Source organism: Arvicanthis niloticus, chromosome 5 (genome assembly GCF_011762505.2).
Source record: "Arvicanthis niloticus isolate mArvNil1 chromosome 5, mArvNil1.pat.X, whole genome shotgun sequence".
In the NCBI taxonomy this organism is placed as follows: Eukaryota; Metazoa; Chordata; class Mammalia; order Rodentia; family Muridae; genus Arvicanthis; species Arvicanthis niloticus.
In genome coordinates this window covers 12731578-12749168 of record NC_047662.1, presented here as the reverse complement: position 1 = coordinate 12749168, position 17591 = coordinate 12731578, and the positions used below count along the sequence as shown (strand labels likewise).

The 17591-nt window shown below is 51.5% G+C and overlaps 1 protein-coding gene across 8 annotated transcripts in view; it reads right to left on the bottom strand.

Moving 5' to 3' along the window:
- The window catches only part of Kazn (kazrin, periplakin interacting protein), a 977884-nt gene that overhangs the window by 46558 nt on the left and 913735 nt on the right, over positions 1-17591 (bottom strand). For all 8 annotated transcript variants that reach the window (XR_013110333.1, XM_034502894.2, XM_076933798.1 and 5 more), the window contains 2 exons: positions 8273-8409; positions 3763-3933 (listed from right to left, as the gene is read on the bottom strand). Coding sequence is in view for 7 of the 8 variants with exons in the window: in XM_034502894.2 (XP_034358785.2) it covers positions 3763-3933; positions 8273-8409 (308 nt within the window). In the remaining variant the exon portion in view is untranslated. The remainder of the gene's footprint in view (positions 1-3762; positions 3934-8272; positions 8410-17591) is intronic.

Here is a 17591-nt window from a genome sequence, read left to right as displayed (position 1 = left end):
AGTGGCGTAAGCCACGGGCAGGTGCTGCAGGTCCCACCCACAGTCACCAGGATCTCACCTCCGGTTCCCACTGAGAACAAGGTGAGACCCACACATGGGAGAGAAGGAATCCGAGTGCACACCCATCACTTCTGGGTTCTCTAAGGACAAGCCAGGACTGACTCTAACACTCTCTCTCTCTCTCTCTCTCTCTCTCTCTCTCTCTCTCTCTCTCTCTCTCTCTGTGTGTGTGTGTGTGTTTCTTTGTGTGAGGGCTGCAGATCAAGGTTATGGTGTTGTCCCTCCGGAGCCACCCACTTCATTTTTTTGAAACAGGATCTCTCTCTGGAGCTTGCCCATGAGATTAAAGCTGGTTGGCTAGTAAATCCTAGGGATCCTCTGTCTCCAATTTTTAACACATTGTGGTGGTTTGAAAAGGTATGGCTCCATAGACTCATGTGTTTGAAAGCTTGGCCGTAGGGAGTGGCACTATTAGGAGGTGTGGCCTTGTTGGAGGAAATGTGTCACTGTGTAGGCAGGCTTTGAGGTCTCCCATGCGCAGGCTCCGGCCAGGGTGAAATCAGAGCCTCCTCCCGGCTGCCTATAGATCAGACGCAGAGCTCTTGTCCAGCACCTTGTCTGTCTGAGCACTGCCACGCCTCCTGCCACGACACATGTGCTCTAAGACACTGAACACAAGTCCTCACGCTTGAGTGTAAGCACCTTATCAACAGAGACACCCCTGACCCCAGGCGGGATCCTGACAAGATGAGAAAGTGGCATAGGGGGTGGGTGTCCTTGGATAAACTTGGTAAAATGCAGGTCTCCCATTGAGTTTGGAAAGAGTGGAGGTCATGGGCAGAGAAGCCAGCCCAGAAACTGTCAGGAAAAGCAACTAAATGTGCACCCCATGACGCACAGGCGAGCCCCACCATGGTGCTCCCCATGATGCACAGTTATCCAGGCCCCCCTGTTGGCAGCTCAAAGCGTGGGCCGCCATGTAGAAAGCGCAGCACAAAGAATTAGTTCCGAAGAGTGAGCTGGTGGAAGTCAAGGCTGGTAGAGCCTGGGATTCAAGGGACAGGCTTGTATTAGGGGAACTGCCACAAGTCTGGGTGCTACACGTGGGGTTAGCACGGGGCAGAGAGAGTGCCTCTGTGAAGGGCATAGGTCAGAGACGTCTTAGCTAGGAGTTATCTCCCTACTCCCACCAGGGTAAGTGGGATTTTAGCAGGCAGGGTCTTAAAGATTGTTGGCTAAGAAAAGGAGCATGCGTTAAGACACAGACTCATGCATACTTAGGCTAGTCTAGGTAACTCTCCAGGCTCCTGCAGGGCAGGGGAAGCTGAATGAAGAGCGGAGGGAGGAAGGGAAGGCCCATCACAGCCTCCCTTTCCCAAGCATTCCACACACATACATAGAAAGCAGAGGACCACCCAGACCAACCCACAAAACAAGCAGCCTTTAGGGGCAACACAAGAAGAGGCCCGGGCATGATACCCTCCTATTCCTACCCGGCTTCTTCCCTGGTTGATGAAGGACCTCACCTCTGGCTGGGTCAGGAGGGGTGGGTCCTCTGTGTGGAGTGCGACATCACTATCTGACAAGTGGGAGATCCCCCTAGGCACGGGAGTTTTTCACTCTGCCTACACAGAACTTGGAATCTCTGAGAAAGATGGCTCACTTGGGCTGTGTGTGGGGGCCATCTCCCACCAGAGACAGACACAACATTTCCCACTGATCTCTCTCGCTGCGGCGTATGACTCAATGCTGGGAGTTTCTCTTGAACTCCGACCTCCCCCTACTTCTCTTTTCTTGGCCTCTACCCTCCCTTGAGCATGCTGATGCTGGAGCACTGGGTTCTTGGGAATTTCTAAGTTGGGATGAATATACTCATGTGACCAAAATCCAGATAGAGCCAGCCTTGGCCCCTGCTGTTACAGAACCTTTTTGTGACCTTGAGTACATGCCACACCCACGACTTCCTATTGCACATGTGGGTCCTGACTTCCTCCCAGAATCCCTGTGTGCTTCTGCCAGGCAGAGTCGCCCTCAATTGGCTGCAATCTCAGCGACTTGCAGTTTCAGAGATGGCTCCTCAGGTCAGCCTGGACCTCACGGTCCAGGCAGAAAGGCCTGGGGCTGTCCACAGCACAGCCTGTCTGTGCTGAGTGGTAGAGGGGACGAAGAGGACGTGTAGTCAGAGGCATGTCTGAAGGAGGTGGGGCCACGATGAGTCCCGACAGAGCATCCTCCCTCTTCCTCTAGGAAGATGTTGCCTGTGACAGTACTCCAGGGCCTCCAGCAGCAGAGGGTCTGAAGCTGCAGGGGGGAGGAGGGGAGCTGAGAGTTTCTGGCTATAGAAATCAGGCTGTGTACCCGTATGTTAGGAGCAGAAGCTAGGGGAGCTATTTCTTAGTACAGGGAACACCAGAGAACCCCTAAGATGCTGAGACCAGGGCTCAAAGCACCAAGATGTACTTCATCTCTCTGTCCACAGGGACAGTGGTGAGCTGAGCACACGGTGTCTTTCCCACCCATCTCTCAGGGCTGTATCCACCGGAGATGCAGGGAAGGCAGTCTTCCTGCCTTGACAGCCTTCACCACTAGGGGTCAGCATCGCACAAGGTAGCTGCCCTGCTCTGGGTGGCTTCACGCTGAAGCAGGAGTTTTGCAAACTATCAGGTCAGTGCAGCACACAAATGCTAGGCTAGCTGTTTCTGTGTTCCCCCCAGAGCGCTACGGGGTATGTGCAGGGATGGAGGTCCCGGAGGTCAAGCATCCGACCGAGGTCTGTAAGTGCCTTGTTAGCTAGCACTGGCACCCTGCTGAATAACATCCACCTACTAGGAGCACAGTCTCAGGACCCACATGGTGCAAAGAGAAAACCAATCAACTCTCACAAGTTAGCCTCGGATCAAAACACACACACACACACACACACACACACACACACACACACACCACACCACCCACCCCCACACTGGGTCCAGAGGGCTTTCAAAGGCCTTTCTAGCTTTGTGTGTTCTGGCTATACCTAACTATGTCATGGGGAAGGCAGGGTGAAAACGAAGATACCCCCCCTTCCTTCCCAGTAACCAAAATGGCACGGGACGGCTCAGGTCACACTGGCAGGCAAGGCTGAGATTCTGGGGCCTCTTCTACCTCTGTCGGATTCCCAGATTCGCTCTGACTCCCTTACATGTACCACAATGCAGCTTTGAAACACGTTTGCAGAGATTTCGTTGATTTTAGGTTAGTAAAAAAAAAAAATAACCACCAAATCTATCTTATTTTCATTCGATGACCTAAGAAAGATGATTTTGTTCTAGATAAGTAGATAAGCCTTTGAATATCCCATGAAAACAAGTAGCAAGATACACATGTAAGTACATGGTACATACATGCTCATAAATGTGTGTGTGTGTCTGTGTGTGTGTGTATATATATATATATATATATATATATATATATATATATATATATAATGCACAGATAGATACTGTCATTTGTAATCCTAGACTCTGAGATGTTAATATTCCTAGATATTTTCCCAAAAGATTATGATTATTTTGAGCCAAAATATGCCTTCCCATTGCTCCATGTTTTCGCAATCTCTTGGGACGTGTGGGCAAAGGCCACCCAGGATCCCTGTGCTCCTGGGCTTGAGGAGGTCCCCAACTCAGGAGTGTCTTGGAGCCCACTGCCCTCCCTGACTACCACCTTCTCCCTCAGGGGCTCTGGGTGGTCCAGGCTGCTCCTCAGTGGCCAGTGCACGCTCACCATGGCTAGCTCGGCCTCCAGCTCCTTCATACGGTTGTCCTTGAGGTCCAGCTGGGAGCGCAGGGCCGCAGCATGGTCCGTGGCCTCCTTGGCCTGCCGCCGAAGATCCCATTTCTCTCGCTCCAGCAGATCCTTCTCCTTGGCCAGCGCTTTGACGGCGTCCTCACTCTCCTGTGGTGGGGATGAGAGAGGGGGGATGGGTTGCAAGATGGCACAGGGGTGGAGGGCTCATCTGGGTGGGCAGGGGAGTGGGGAATCCCCAACACATGGCCAAAAGCCCTGGTGTGAGGTGGGAAGGCAGGGGAGTGGGGAATCCCCAACACATGGCCAAAAGCCCTGGTGTGAGGTGGGAAGGCTGTAGGGTGAGCACCTCAGATGCCCCCAGAGAGCACTTTCCTGGTGAGAGAGCCTGGGTAAGGCTTGCCTCTATACAGAAAATGGGGACAGGGTGAAAAATGACTCTTTTCAAAGATAGAACAACCTCATGTGGGGAAGACAAAGTGGGGTCTGATAAGAGTTGGGGTGAAGGAGAGTTTGTCATTAAATTAAATTAATTAATTAAATTTATTTATTTATTTATTTATTTATTTATTTATTTATATGTTTGGTTGGTTGGTTGGTTTGAGGTGTTTTGAGTTTTGAGTCAGGGTCCCTATGGAACCCAAGCTTGCCCCCAACTCTCTATGTAGCCGAGGACAATCTTAAACTTCGGATTCTCCAGCCTCCAATTCCCAAGTGCTGGCCCAGTTTCTGCGGTGTAGCGCTGAGGATGGAACCCTGGGTCTCCCACCCGCTAGGCAATCACTCTGCCAACTCCACATTGCCAGTTCTTGCTTGAGGAACTGTGTCAGAGCAAAACAGGTACAGGAAGGCCCCTGTAGCGGTGGTGACTGGGCTACCACAAGTCCCTGCTGCCACCCTACAAGGCCGTAGCTGACACGACACTCAGTCCCACGAGGAAGAAATCTCATCCTGCCACCTGCCCAGGCCCCTCTCAGTTTCCATGGCTGCCAGGGGTGGTGCCAGTCTGGTGTAGGGCAGGCCTCAGAAGGAGCTGTGGCTGACCCGACCTCTGAACAGGGGTGGCATTGAAACTGCGGCCATCTCGTGAGGATGGTCTTTGGGAGTACTTGGCCCATCCCACCAAATCTCACCATGTCTAAACAAGATCCGAGGTCTCCACCACCAAGGCCAGGAGGCCAAGAAAGGGTACCAGCTTTTCTGCATGGATGAAGCGTCCAGTGTGTACAACACTGGCTAACGTTCTGCAGACAGCCCTGGCTCTGCAAATACCTACAGGTCAGCATGGCCTCAGTTTCCCCATCTGTACTGTATGCATGTTGAGATAGCCCTGTCACCTGGGGCTCTGCCAGGAAGCTTCTCATTCCCTAGGATCCCTGCTTATACCTCCTCTTCCAAGAAGCCTTCCCTGAATACCAGCTTAGGGTGACCGTCTAGCGTTCTTTCCAGCCAGTCCTTACCTGATGCTCGCCCCACCAACGTGATGCACACACAGCCAGATAAGGCTGTGCTTGCTTAGGCTATGCTGAAGAAACAGGTCTGGAGTGGAGCTGGGCACCCCTGGGAGCTGGCTGGTGAGCTTGAGTTACGAGGAAGACTCACTAAGACCCTTGGGTTCCTTTTTTATCTCTGAGGTTTTGCCTGTTCTGGCGGTTGTGAGCAGACTTGAGCTCTACACTAGGTGAAAAAGGTCTGTGGGTATTTCACTTGTGTGCCCACGAAACTGTTCCCAGGCAGAGGCCAACAGGCTCAGCAGTGGCAGTCACTTAAGTGTCCTGGGCAGTGCTGCTGCAGGCTCTGCATACACAACTGTTTTTGAATAACATACCCACCTATGAGGTAGAGTCTCCAATTATTTCTGTTTTACAGAACGGTAAACTGAGGCCCTGAGGAGAATCGCCCTCAGCCCACTGCTGGTCATGGAGGAATCAAAGAGAACTATGGGATTCCTTCCCTGGAGACCGGAATTTGATAGGCTTAGAGACTACAAGTACCTGAAACTCACAAGGGCGGGGCAAGGCTAGACTGTTAATAAAAAAGGCTAGATCATTGAGACCTTGCAGGCCAAGACTGGAGCCTCAGATGGGGAGTGACGAGAGGCGCAGGAGACAGGGTGTGGTGGGATAGTGGCAACAGAGGACCTTTTAGACCCAGTACCAGGATTATCCTGTATCCAGCTTGGAGCTGGCTGCTTGGCCGGCTATGAGTACATCTCCAGCTGGGTTTGTAGACAGTCCCCAGCTGCACTCAGGGGACAGGGTGTGTGTCTTTGGCACGGTTTTTTGGGATGTCGCAACTCTGAGAATTTTCTGGACAGGCCAAGTCCTATCTTTGCCAGCAGCTTTGTGTCCCTGCTGTCCCCACCTGCTCCAGCTGAGACCCGGAGAGGTTCCAGAAGAAGCAAGTGGGCCGTGGCAGGTTGAGAGCCTGCAGCCCAGTGACTGGGGAACCAGAGAGTTCTATTAATGTTGCTCATTTCATTCAAACATAAAATGCAAACTATGTTTTGGTAACCAGATGCAAGATCTTGAGAGGCTGGATAAAACCAGGGCTGAGATTTCGGTTTCTGAACGGTATCTCTAAATATGTGTTACAATGCCTACCTATAATCTCTCAGTGAGGGGCTAAGGGGCCAGTTCTGTGGTAGAACGCCTGCCTGGGTCGCATAAGGGACGTCCCAAATTCATTCTGAACACCACAAAAATAAATAATTGGTCTTGATCAGTGACCAGACTCTTCTGGGCTGCCCGGTGACACAAGGTCATTCAGATGCTACACCCCTGACTTGCCTAACCTGAATGCATACAGACGGCAATGGGAGCGGAGGTTGGGGACAACACACACAGAGTAGGCAGGTGACACCTGTACTGCTGCTTAGAGCCATTTGACCTCAGGAAGGAAGAGTTCTGCATGCCAGGGATGTGTCACCGAGAGTCACCTGCAGTACGCATGTGAGGTTCATGTCAATTCTAATCTAGCCTTGGCCAACTGGCTTCTAACCGCAGCTCAGAGGTGGCCTCCTTGACTGGGCCCATCACGCTCCACTGCTACTGAGGAGTCAGTTGGCCTTCCTGTCCCCAAAGCTGCAGGCAGAGCCGTTAGGTTTGAGTCAGGAATGCCTCTCACAGGCTCTCATTCTGCGTGCTTGTCCCCTGGCTGGTGGCACTCTTTGGGGAGTGTGAAGCCTTCAGGAAGTGGGGCCTGGCTGGCAGAAGTAGGTAAGGTCCTGGAGGGAAGCCTCTGAGGCTTTTACTGCTGCTGCTGCTCCAGCCATTGCACTCTGCTTCCATTACATTTTTCTCCAGCCTTTGTGCTCTGTGTCCTGGTTGGTCACATGAGCACCTCTGCCCCATGCTCACACTGCCATTAACTCCCCTCCTTGACGGTCTGAAACCGTAAGCCCAAATAATCCTCCTTCCCTCAAACTGCCAGGCATTGTAGACCCAGTGACACAAGGAACACACACATGAACGAACGTTTCTACTTTCAGGTCCATGTACACAACTCAATGGCAGCCCTGCCTACAGAGCGTATGGAGGACAGAGGTCAACTCATAGAAGCCATTTCTTCCCTCCCATCATATGTCTTCCAGGAATTGAACTCAGGTCACTAGGCTTGGCAGCAAGTGCCTTTACTCACTGAGCCATCTTGTCGGCCCGGTTTTTCTGGGCTTGCACAATAGGAAATGGGTCTCTAGGTGGTTCTGTGAGGGAGTTTCTAGATTGGGTTCACTGAAGCGGAAAGTCCCACCTGGTGGCGACATTCTAGGGGGTGGGGGGGCTAGAGGTCCAAACTAAGTAAGAAGACTATGAGTGAAACAACCATCTCTCTCAGCTTCCTGACTGCAGATGCGACGGACACGGCTGGCCACCTCACATCTCTTCTGCCACAACGGACTGTATATTCCAACTCTGATCCAAAACAAACCCCATGAAATCGCTTTTGTCAGGCGTTTTATCCTGAGATAAGTAACTAACACAGAGCCCAAGCCTTGTGACACCTCCTCCGTGAAGCCCTCGGAGAGCCCTCTATGCAGACAAACCTCCCTGGTGTCTCCCACTGCTCCTGGCTAACTCCGCCCGCTTCCGTCACGTGATTATTAATGAGATGCATGGCTCCTCTTGCTGGGTGCTCAGTATCTTGGTCCTCACAACAGCTCTGCACCTTCCACAGAAGGGGAAACTGAGGCTCTGGGGTGAGTGGAAGATTCAAGGGTATGCCCAGAGAAAGAGGGATCTGAAGCAGCTAGATTCCTGAATCCACGCTGTCCACCTAGGGACACAGGGCCCAAGCAGGAGCTGGGCTGGATTTCTTCTTTTGTTCAGATTACATGAAGACACCAGAGCCAGTCAAGGGTGCTTTGAGATTCAAGGCAGAGACCATGTTTGGCTAAGGGCGGAGATGAGATTGTGTGTCTGAGAGTGGAGGGCAGGAAAAGAGACAGGAGAGGGAAGGGGTGAGAGGGGAGGGCAGGGGTCCAGACACTAACCTTACGGTGCTGCTCATAGTTACGTATGAAGTCTCGCAACTGCTCCTCTCGGCTCTCCAGCGTGGCGTACAGCTGCTGCATCTGGCTCACCAGGTCGGTCTTCTCGCCCTTTAAGCGCTTCCGGTCAGCTTTCATGGCTGCGGACAGGACAGAGGATTAATTAGCTCCCGATTCCCTAGCCGTTCCTCTGGGTGTCTTTTGTCCAGGTGAGAAATGGGGTTCACCTGATACAGTGTCTCTCCTGGCTCCCCCACACCACTACCGTGTCCCAGGCTTGGGACCCAGGCTTGCAGTGTGAACCGCTGGCTCTCTCTGAGTTGGCTATCGACAATGGAAGCCCTGCTGGGCTGCAAGGCTAGCCTCGGAGGTCTCATACATGGGGAGCTCCTGAGCTTCTGACTCTGTTGCTGAAATGAGCCCCAGGGTCACCCCACTGAGCCCACAGATCGAGTCCCATCCAAGACTCTCTCATAAGCCCTGCTTGATCATTAACATGTAGGGCCCAATGACATGAAAGATAAGATACAAACGATATGGGCCACACAGGAGATAAACTGGATTCCGTCAAATTAAAAACTCTGCTTCACGGGAAGACATGGAGAACAAGGAGAGACAGCCCGCAGAAGGGAGAAAATACTTGCAAGTTCCTTATCCAATAAGAGACATCTAGAAGATCTGAGTTCAATCACCAAGAAAACCATGAAAGAAAAGCCTACTCCTATCAGCTGTCTGCTGACCTCCACACATGTCCTGTGATGTGAACCTAGTGTATGCACACTCTCACACACACACTCAATTAAATTCAATAAAAATTTTTAAAAATAAAATCCTCGTAACTCAACAATACAAAGACAACTGTTGGGGCTAGAGAAATGGCTCAGTGGTTAAGATCACTTGTTGCTCTCAGAGAGGACCGGAGTTCACTTCTCCGTACCCACTGGGCAGCTCATAACTGCCTGTAATTCCAGCTGCAGATGGGGGTATCTGAGGCCACGCTGCCGCTGCACACGGAGAGCCACAGGGAACCCCGCGCAGTGGGGACTCCAGGGCTGGTCAGCATTCAAAATTCCAGCTTTGAGCCTCCCAATGAACCCAGCTGACTCTGTCTTCTCAGCAGCCAGCTTGGCTGCACGGCAGCTGAGGTCACCAGGGCTGGGTTTCAAGACCTACTGAGTTGAAAGCTCAGGGTGGAGCTGAGGACAAAGCCAGGCCAGCTCTCCAACATGGTGCAGCCTGTTACCAGGGAACTTGGCTTTAAGAAACTCCAACATCCAGGAAGGCAAGAGGACTGAGTGAGTGAAGGCACTTGCCATCCTGTCTGATGACTCGAGTTTGTACCCTGGGGCACACATGGTGGAAGAGAACTGACTCCTGGCAGTTGTCCTCAGATTCCTTGCACACAGGCTACAAATAAATAAAAGACAACTAACCAACTAGCCAAATAAACAAACAAAAGAAACTCCAAGATCCAACAAAGATCCAAGATTCAGTCTGCAAGCACCCTACAAACAAGCCTGAGCCAGCACCATAGGGAATCCTCCACCTGTCATTCCCTGGCATTTCAGATGCATTTTTATAGAGGTGGGCAGGCAAGTCCTCTTATTCCATCCCAGAGGGGGCATTATGGCCACACAACCAGTTAGTGGCATAGCTGGGGTGCACCAGGGGCTTACAGACTGGCAGGTGTAACAGAGATAAGAGTCCTTGGGGACTTGGAGGGACTATAAAGCAGGGATAGAGAGTCCCTGGGGACTTGGTTGGTCCCCCCAAGCCTCTTTGTCCTTGTGGTTAGAAACTGAACCCTTAGGATTCTGGTTTGTCACATCGTAAGTCTTATCCTGTGAGAAGTAGTCTTTGCTCTCAGCTACTTGGAGACTCAGCAGCATCAGGATGCCTTGAGACAGGACAGCATGCCCCAGTGTTTGAGGGGCTCCCCATAATGTTATTCCCAGCTCACAGGATGTGGGTACCTGTTCTAAGAAACGACCCTGTCCAACTCCAGCTGTACCCCACTAGGCTTCCGACCTAGAATCTAAGAAAGCTTTGCAAGTGAAGGCCATGTTTAAGTCAATCTAACCCACTTGTATTAACTCTATGGCTATGGTGGGATGTCCTTACAAAAGGGACTTAGGAAAGAAGGTGTTTGTCAAGAACTGCACTAGCTCCACGTTCAGGCGGCCAAAAATGTCACGGCCCGAGCAAAATGTTGAGGCCCGGGCTGCCCCCCGTTTGGCGGCCACTGTATCCTGGCCCAAGCTGCCGCTCCGGTCCGAGGGTTGGGGTTCAGCAAGAGAGAGAGTGAGGACGGACTCGAAGAATGGAGACCAGACAGAGTGTGTTTCAATCCCGTTTATTCTTCACTCTCTCTTCCTAGTCCAAGTCCCAAGTCTAGCTGTACTCTTTAAAGAGTCTCCCTAAAGAGTATATTTCCTCTAAGTGTCTGATTCTCTCATCTCTCTTCTGCCTGCCTCTCGCCTTTATATGTCTCACTTCTAAGCCATGCCTTTTGGTCACACCTTTAATCATGCCCTTAGGTCTTGTCTCTGAATCTGATCTCTACACTTCTAAGTCATACTCTTAAGTTACACACCTTTAATCTCACACACCTTTAATCTCACACACCTTTAATCTCAAGGTATCTAAACCAAGATTATCGGAGTGTGCTCAGCTGTTGTAGGCTATTGTAATCCAAGTCTCATGTCAGGGTATATGGCTCAAGATGGCTGCAAAGCTGATAGCCGCTTTCTGCTAAAAGTCGGCCCCCAACAAGTGTTCACTCTGCCTACGGTTCCAAAGGACAGAGACCATCATGGTGGGTTGGCATGGACACAGGCAGAGAAAGCATAGCTGCAGGAGCAGGGAGCTGGCTGGTCACCTGATCACATTTCACCCACACTACAGGGAAGACAGCCAGGATGGGAGAGCCTGAGAGAGCAAGAGTCGGGGGGGAGGGAGCAGGGAGAAAAGGTGGGTATGGAGTGAGGGAAGAAGAGGGAGGAAACACAAAGGGGAAGTGATCAAGGCTATGAACTCATAAGGCCCACTCCCAGTGACATACTTACTTCAACAAGGTGCTACCTCCTAAAGGTTCTGTAACCTTCAGGAACAGCACCACCAAGTGGGGACTGAGTGTTAATACAGGAGCCTATGAGGGACATTTCTCATTCAAACCACCAGATGCCACTGAAACTGTAAACTCAGAGACTAGTGTCCAGTTGATACAAGGCTTTCTAAGACAGACAGACAGACAGTCAGACAGACAGACACACACACACACACAGAGAGAGAGAGAGAGAGAGAGAGAGAGAGAGAGAGAGAGAGAGAGAGAGAGCGCTAAGAATGTGGTACCCTGGGCCTGCCACGAAAATCCCCACTCAAGGAAACTGACAGAGAGGCCCTTGGAGCCCTTAGGATGCTATCCTGGATCAAGGTAAAGAAGTGGGCATAGTACCCAGCAAGGCAGCAGACAGCAAAGTGGCCAGACCGGAGGTGGGCACTCACCTCAACAAGCAATTCTCCACCACAGATGCACGAGCAGTCATTTAAATCTACACACAGAGCCATGAGGAGGAGGACAGGCCGCTTCCTCCCTTGCCCTGCTTCCTAGGTACTGTAGGTCTCTTTCTCTCTGGGTAAGCTGCATGCCCGATGCTTGCCTCTCTCTTGAGGTGGCAGCCAGCCAGCACTCTGTCTGTGCTCCAGAAACTGGCTTCAACCAGGCAGGTCTCATTCCAGCAACCAGGTCACTGACACCACTGCTACTGCTATAGTGACAGGTGGTGTCATACCCTTTGGGCTTCGCAGGGCCATGGTGTGTGCAGAGGGACTTTAAGCTCCAGGAGACCTGGGGCGAGCCACCCGGCCTCCTGAGCGTTCCTTTACCAGATACTACAATGATTCTGGAGCTGGAGAGATGACTCAGCAGTTAAGGGTACAAACTGGTGTTGCAAGGAACCAGAACTTGGTGTCCAGCACCCATCTAAGGCAGTGGACAACCTTCTTCTGGCCTCCATGGGCACATGTACATATAACACACATAACACGCAAGTAAACATAAAATCATTTTTTAAAAAATCATCCCCAATCCAAACATCGAATGATTCCTGAACTGTGACACTAGGGTAGCGCCAGGCACCATGCTAAGGCCCTATGGGTTCTTGTCACCTGTCAACTGCCTTGTGAAGTCACCATACGTTACAGACTAGAGACATGGTCATGCATTAAGCATCAAAGACTACCCAGCCCTGGTATTGAACCTCCTGTCCCCTTGGTCACCTACCCAAACCAGGTCCCATAGCACGCTGGGGACAAACACACTGTACATATCTGCTCTTCTGGCCCTTAGGCTCTGCATGGGGCTGAAACTGACTGTGCTGTCCTGGGATGGAACCCCGGGCTTCATGTGCATGCTCTATCACTGAGGTAAGGCCCAGAGGAACTGTTTCATAGAGAAGAAAATGGAGGCACCAGTGTTAAATTATGGGGGATGGGGGGAGAGGAGACAGAGAGAAAGGAGGGGGGTCACTGAACAAGAGAAACAGGTCCTGGCCTCAAACGAAGGATACCTTGACCTTGATTCTCACTGATGTTATGAAAACACACATCACTGCGGACAGCACAACCCACCACATCCCCCCACAAACCAGAGGGCCATTCATAATTCCCAAGTGCTGTCTGGATGCTCTCATTCTGAGATGTAGCTTCCTTACCATTTGGCCTTTCAAAAGGCTCTCTGAGGTTTCCCTTAAATGCAATCTGACATTCCAGTGTGTGCCCCATTTACTGCCCAGTGGCTGCCAGAGGGGTGTGTGTGTGTGTGTGTGTGTGTGTGTGTGTGTGTACACAAACAGCTCCTATGGAATCAGCTTTCCTGCCTTTCACCACAGAGCCCAGCCAGTTCATGGTACTGTCAAATCACACCCTCACAATCTGGCTTCCTGCTAGGCTGAGCTCAGCAGCCTCTGGGCTCCTTCTGGGCATTCCTCAGCCAGGAAACTTTACAAACTTTTCAGTCTGGTGGGACCTGGGTTGAAGTGGGAAGCTTTGTTCACACAGACTCTGGAAAAGGAGTGTAGTCAGGCAGAGGCAGAGAGAGATGGGGAGGGCCTGGCATGAGGCTCCGTGAGACTTAGGCATCTGAATGAATACCAACCAGCATGGAAGGCAGAATGCTTCCGGTTCAACTTCCTAGTTACCGTTGGGAGAGCTGAGACAGAGAGAGAGAGAGAGAGAGAGAGAGAGAGAGAGAGAGAGAGAGAGAGAGAGAGAGAGAGAGAGAGAGAGAATGAATATAAATATGAATGAGAATATGAGAATGAGAATATGTTGGATGTCGCCCAGTGAGCCATCCCGGGTCTCGACATGCTTGGGCCAACATGGCTTGGTAAGAGTTTAAAAATCTTCCTATGTGTCCTTAGGCCTCATCGTCCTCACCTATCAAGTGACTCTCTTCAGAGTGATACATAGGATCCACGCCTGGAACATCTGGGGAGAAGAGAAGCCCAGAGTCAGGGGCCTCCCTAGATGTCAGGCTTCTCTGTCCTGTTAGGTGGGAGGTCTGGCCAGTGTCTGACCTTGGGACCTCCTCTGCTTGTAAGGCTCTGGATGATGGGAACTCAGCAGAAACTCAGCTGAACACGCAGGAGACATGCTTCTCCTCAGCTCCACCCACCCCACCAGCCTGGCTCCTACTGATGGAAATTGAGACCATCACCTTTTCCCAAGACTCCCTTGGACATCTGAGTCCCCGAACTTGGCAAGCCCCCTGTTCAGGACCTTTCCAGTATCATACCAATGGCTGTCCGGTCTCTGGCCTCCCGGATGGTTGACCCCTGTCTCAACCCTTTCCCTTCTAGCAAATTCCATTTTTCTTTTTCCTTTTGTTGCAAAATGCTCCCAAGGGCCACTCACTCTACCTCTAGCCCCTCAGTTGCTAAGGGACCCTCTCTGACTTCTACACGCTTGGTCCTTTCTAAGTCATGGGGAATCCTGCCTCAGGCTACATATCTCAGGCTGCTTCTCCTTGGTCCTCTGCCCAGGCACTCAAGGCCACCGTAGTCTGATGGGACAGAAGACTACCTTCCAGGCTCTGCCAAGACCCATCATCAGGAGAGGGTGGGGGCCCCAGAACTCTATTCCTAGATTCCAGAGTGGGGTTATCTTAATTGTACTGCGTATTGTAACCCCATATACCCCGACTTTTTGTGGAAATTCTAATCTCCCAATTGTTAACTATTTTTAAGGTCTTAAATGTGCCTTATAGCACAGGGTAAATTCAAGATTTATGTGAACCTGAGCCATCTGGCTCTGCAGATACCACCTGTGTGACCCTGGATAAGTCCCGTATGCTCTCTGTGTCAAATGGGGACGCTTCCTTTACAAGGCGGAGCTTTAGGCTGCAGGTGCTGGTATTTCTGCCTGGCTGTGCCTGACCATGCCAGGCTAAGGATGAAAGCTGTCGGGAGTGGTCTGGGAAGGAGAGATTTGATTAGAGGTTGCCAGACCTCATGGGGGGGGGTAGTCTTGGAGCCTAGGGCGTGAGTCGGGGCAGAATTGTAAAAGGGAAGCTTAACAGGGGAAGGCCAGGCCATCGGGCCAGCCAAGGAAGAGATTACTACAGCCAGAGCCCCTGCAGGCTGCTCACCCTCCTCACACCAGGAAGCCCTGGCGGGTGGCGCTTCCTCCCTTCCCCCAGAGGTCAGCAGCAGGAGGGAAGTGGGGGGCAGGGCATGATGGGAGGTGTTTGTTTTCCAGACTTTGGAGGGGAGTCCAGGAAAGCCCTCCTAAAAATAGCAGGTGGGGTGAGGTGGGGGATGAGGAGCATCAGCAATCTCTAGACTTAAAAAGGAGTTTTCTTGGAAACCACATTGGCCGCCAACTCCTCTCCCCTCCCCTCCAATGAATGGCATCCTTAAAGGGCGACCTTTGTGTGTGAGGCCATCAGCAACCAAGACAATGGCTCCTACTCGGCCCTGAGAGAGATGACCAGGGCGTCAGGTTGCAAAACAACATGCCTTGTGGCCTCAGGAACTCAGTCTAGCACCTTCTCTGGGCTTTGGCTCTCAGAAGAGGCCCTGGGCACCCAGTGATTTGGAGACTGTCCTCATGACTGCTGTTTCCCATGGGAGACTCAGCAAGGCTCTACAAAGTTCCATGCAGGTGACAGCCAATCTCCAAGTACAGAACAGAAGGACGGACACAGTTGTGAAACAGGAGCATTCAAGAGCAGACCCCAGGACAGGTGGTCTGGGTTCAAAGCCCAGCTCAGCCATCCGCTAGTGAGACCCAGAGCAAGTTACCATGTTATAGCCTTTTAGTATCTGTCACATAAGCACAGACAAACACACACACCAACTATTCCCATGCAGGAATGGTCTGATCAGTTCCCCCATCCCTGCCTGTGCTTCTGCTCAAAAACTGGAGGAGCTGAGGAGATGATGGCTCAGTCAGTCAAGCGATTCCTTGTGTGTAAGCACAAGGACCTGAGTTCAAATCCCTAGAACCCACATCTGAAGAGCCAGGTGTGGTAAGGTGTGTCTCTTAATCCCAGTGAAGATAGGAGAATCCCCTGTGCTCAGTGGCCAGCGAAATCTCTGAGTTCCAGGCCAATGAGAGACCTTTCTCAAGAAATAGGAGAGACAGTGTCCTGAGAGAGCCCTGATCATGCAGGCACAGGACATGTACAGAGGGCTCCCAGGGTTCTAGCTGTTACCACAGGGGCAGGTGTAACAACAGGCCTTGTCCTGGCATTGAGGGTCAGAGTCCCATTCCTGACGGGCTTTTTGGTATCACAAAACACATTCTGCCCATCACTGTCAACTGGGAGTTGCTTCTTCCGGCTGCTTCTCGATTTGGACTTAAAAAAAAATTTGTAACGTTGATTTATCTTGTGAGTTTGCGAATGGCATAGAAAGTGTGTGGTTAGCAGACAGCTGGCAGGAGTTGGCACCTGGAGTGTGGGTCCTGAGGACTGAGTTTGGGCCATCAGACTTGATGACCATCAACCTCTGCATGCTGAGCGTGTCGCCAGCACAGGTCACCTCTACAACAGCATCTCTGTGATCTCACCTGTGAGACTCTTCCATTCAGTGCCCCTGACTGTGAAAGGTAACTCCGCCATGAAGAGAGAGGACAGGTTGTCACACTGTCTCTCTAACCCCCCCCACCTTCGATATAGTTATCCTAGGAACCAGATATCACCAACCAAAGTGGGGGTGCAGTAGGGGGGCTGGAACCACTCGCGTCATCTTTTAGGGGGATGGGAGTTTCATGGCAATCCTGGAAGTCTACTGTACTTAAGATCTCTATAAAATATTTAGACAGTCATGGCCAGATATAACAGTAATTATACATTTAAATGTTAATGAGTATAATTAGATTGAAAGATTAGCCAAGCCTGTCACTAAATATATATTCAGGACTGATCAAACCCTGTACTGTAAAATTACAGGTGAACACACGGATGGGCTTGTTGGTCTTTGGTTTGTTCCATAGAAAGAGAGCTCAAAAGGTGGCCCAGGAGAGACCAGGTGAGGGCAGGGCAGGGAGGTCACTGAGGGGGACCCTGAAGACCCCAAGGATCAAAGGAGATTGAGCCACTGGCCGTGGAAACTTGCCTGTATCTACAGATGGAGCCACCAGCCTCGGCACTCAGAAGCACTAGAGACAGGCCTGGGGAAATGTATGAAGGGAGACTGGGGGAATCCCCTAGAGCCTCTTAGGCTCCAAATCCAAACATGCAGAACTAAAATTTCAGTAAGTCATCTCGTGAGCCTGCAGGACCCAGTAGTGTTGATGGAAAGCCTTGCTGACAAAAATGCTGGCAACTAGGGGGCAGCTCCGCTTCGATGGAGATCGCACTGCAGGGGTGTCAGGCGCACATGATGGCCATTCAATTATTATCTAAGCACAACGCATCACGCTGTGGTATGCACGGAGAAGCAAATAAACAAGAGATCTCTGGGGCAGTAAAGCTTGGCCTTGGGGGAAGGGTGAGGGGACAATGGTCTATCCAATAGAAGAACATGTGCAAAGGTCCTGAGGTAGCAGAGAAGGCGCTTTCTGGAAGGCAAAGGTGTTGTCAGCAAAAGGCTAAGGGTGGCAGGGTTTCCCTGCCTTCTGCAGCCTTGGCGGACCCCCCAGGAATGACTGACCATTCTGTTTCTCTACCCTACCTCTCCTCCAAGCTGGGGACATGCGCCAAGATTTCCCAGGACACTAGCTTTAGGGAAGGGGCAAATAAATGCCAGTGCGGGGCTCAGGAGCTGGTGATAGTCCTCCACACTGGTTGCACGGGGATGGCCCTGGAAATGCCTCACAT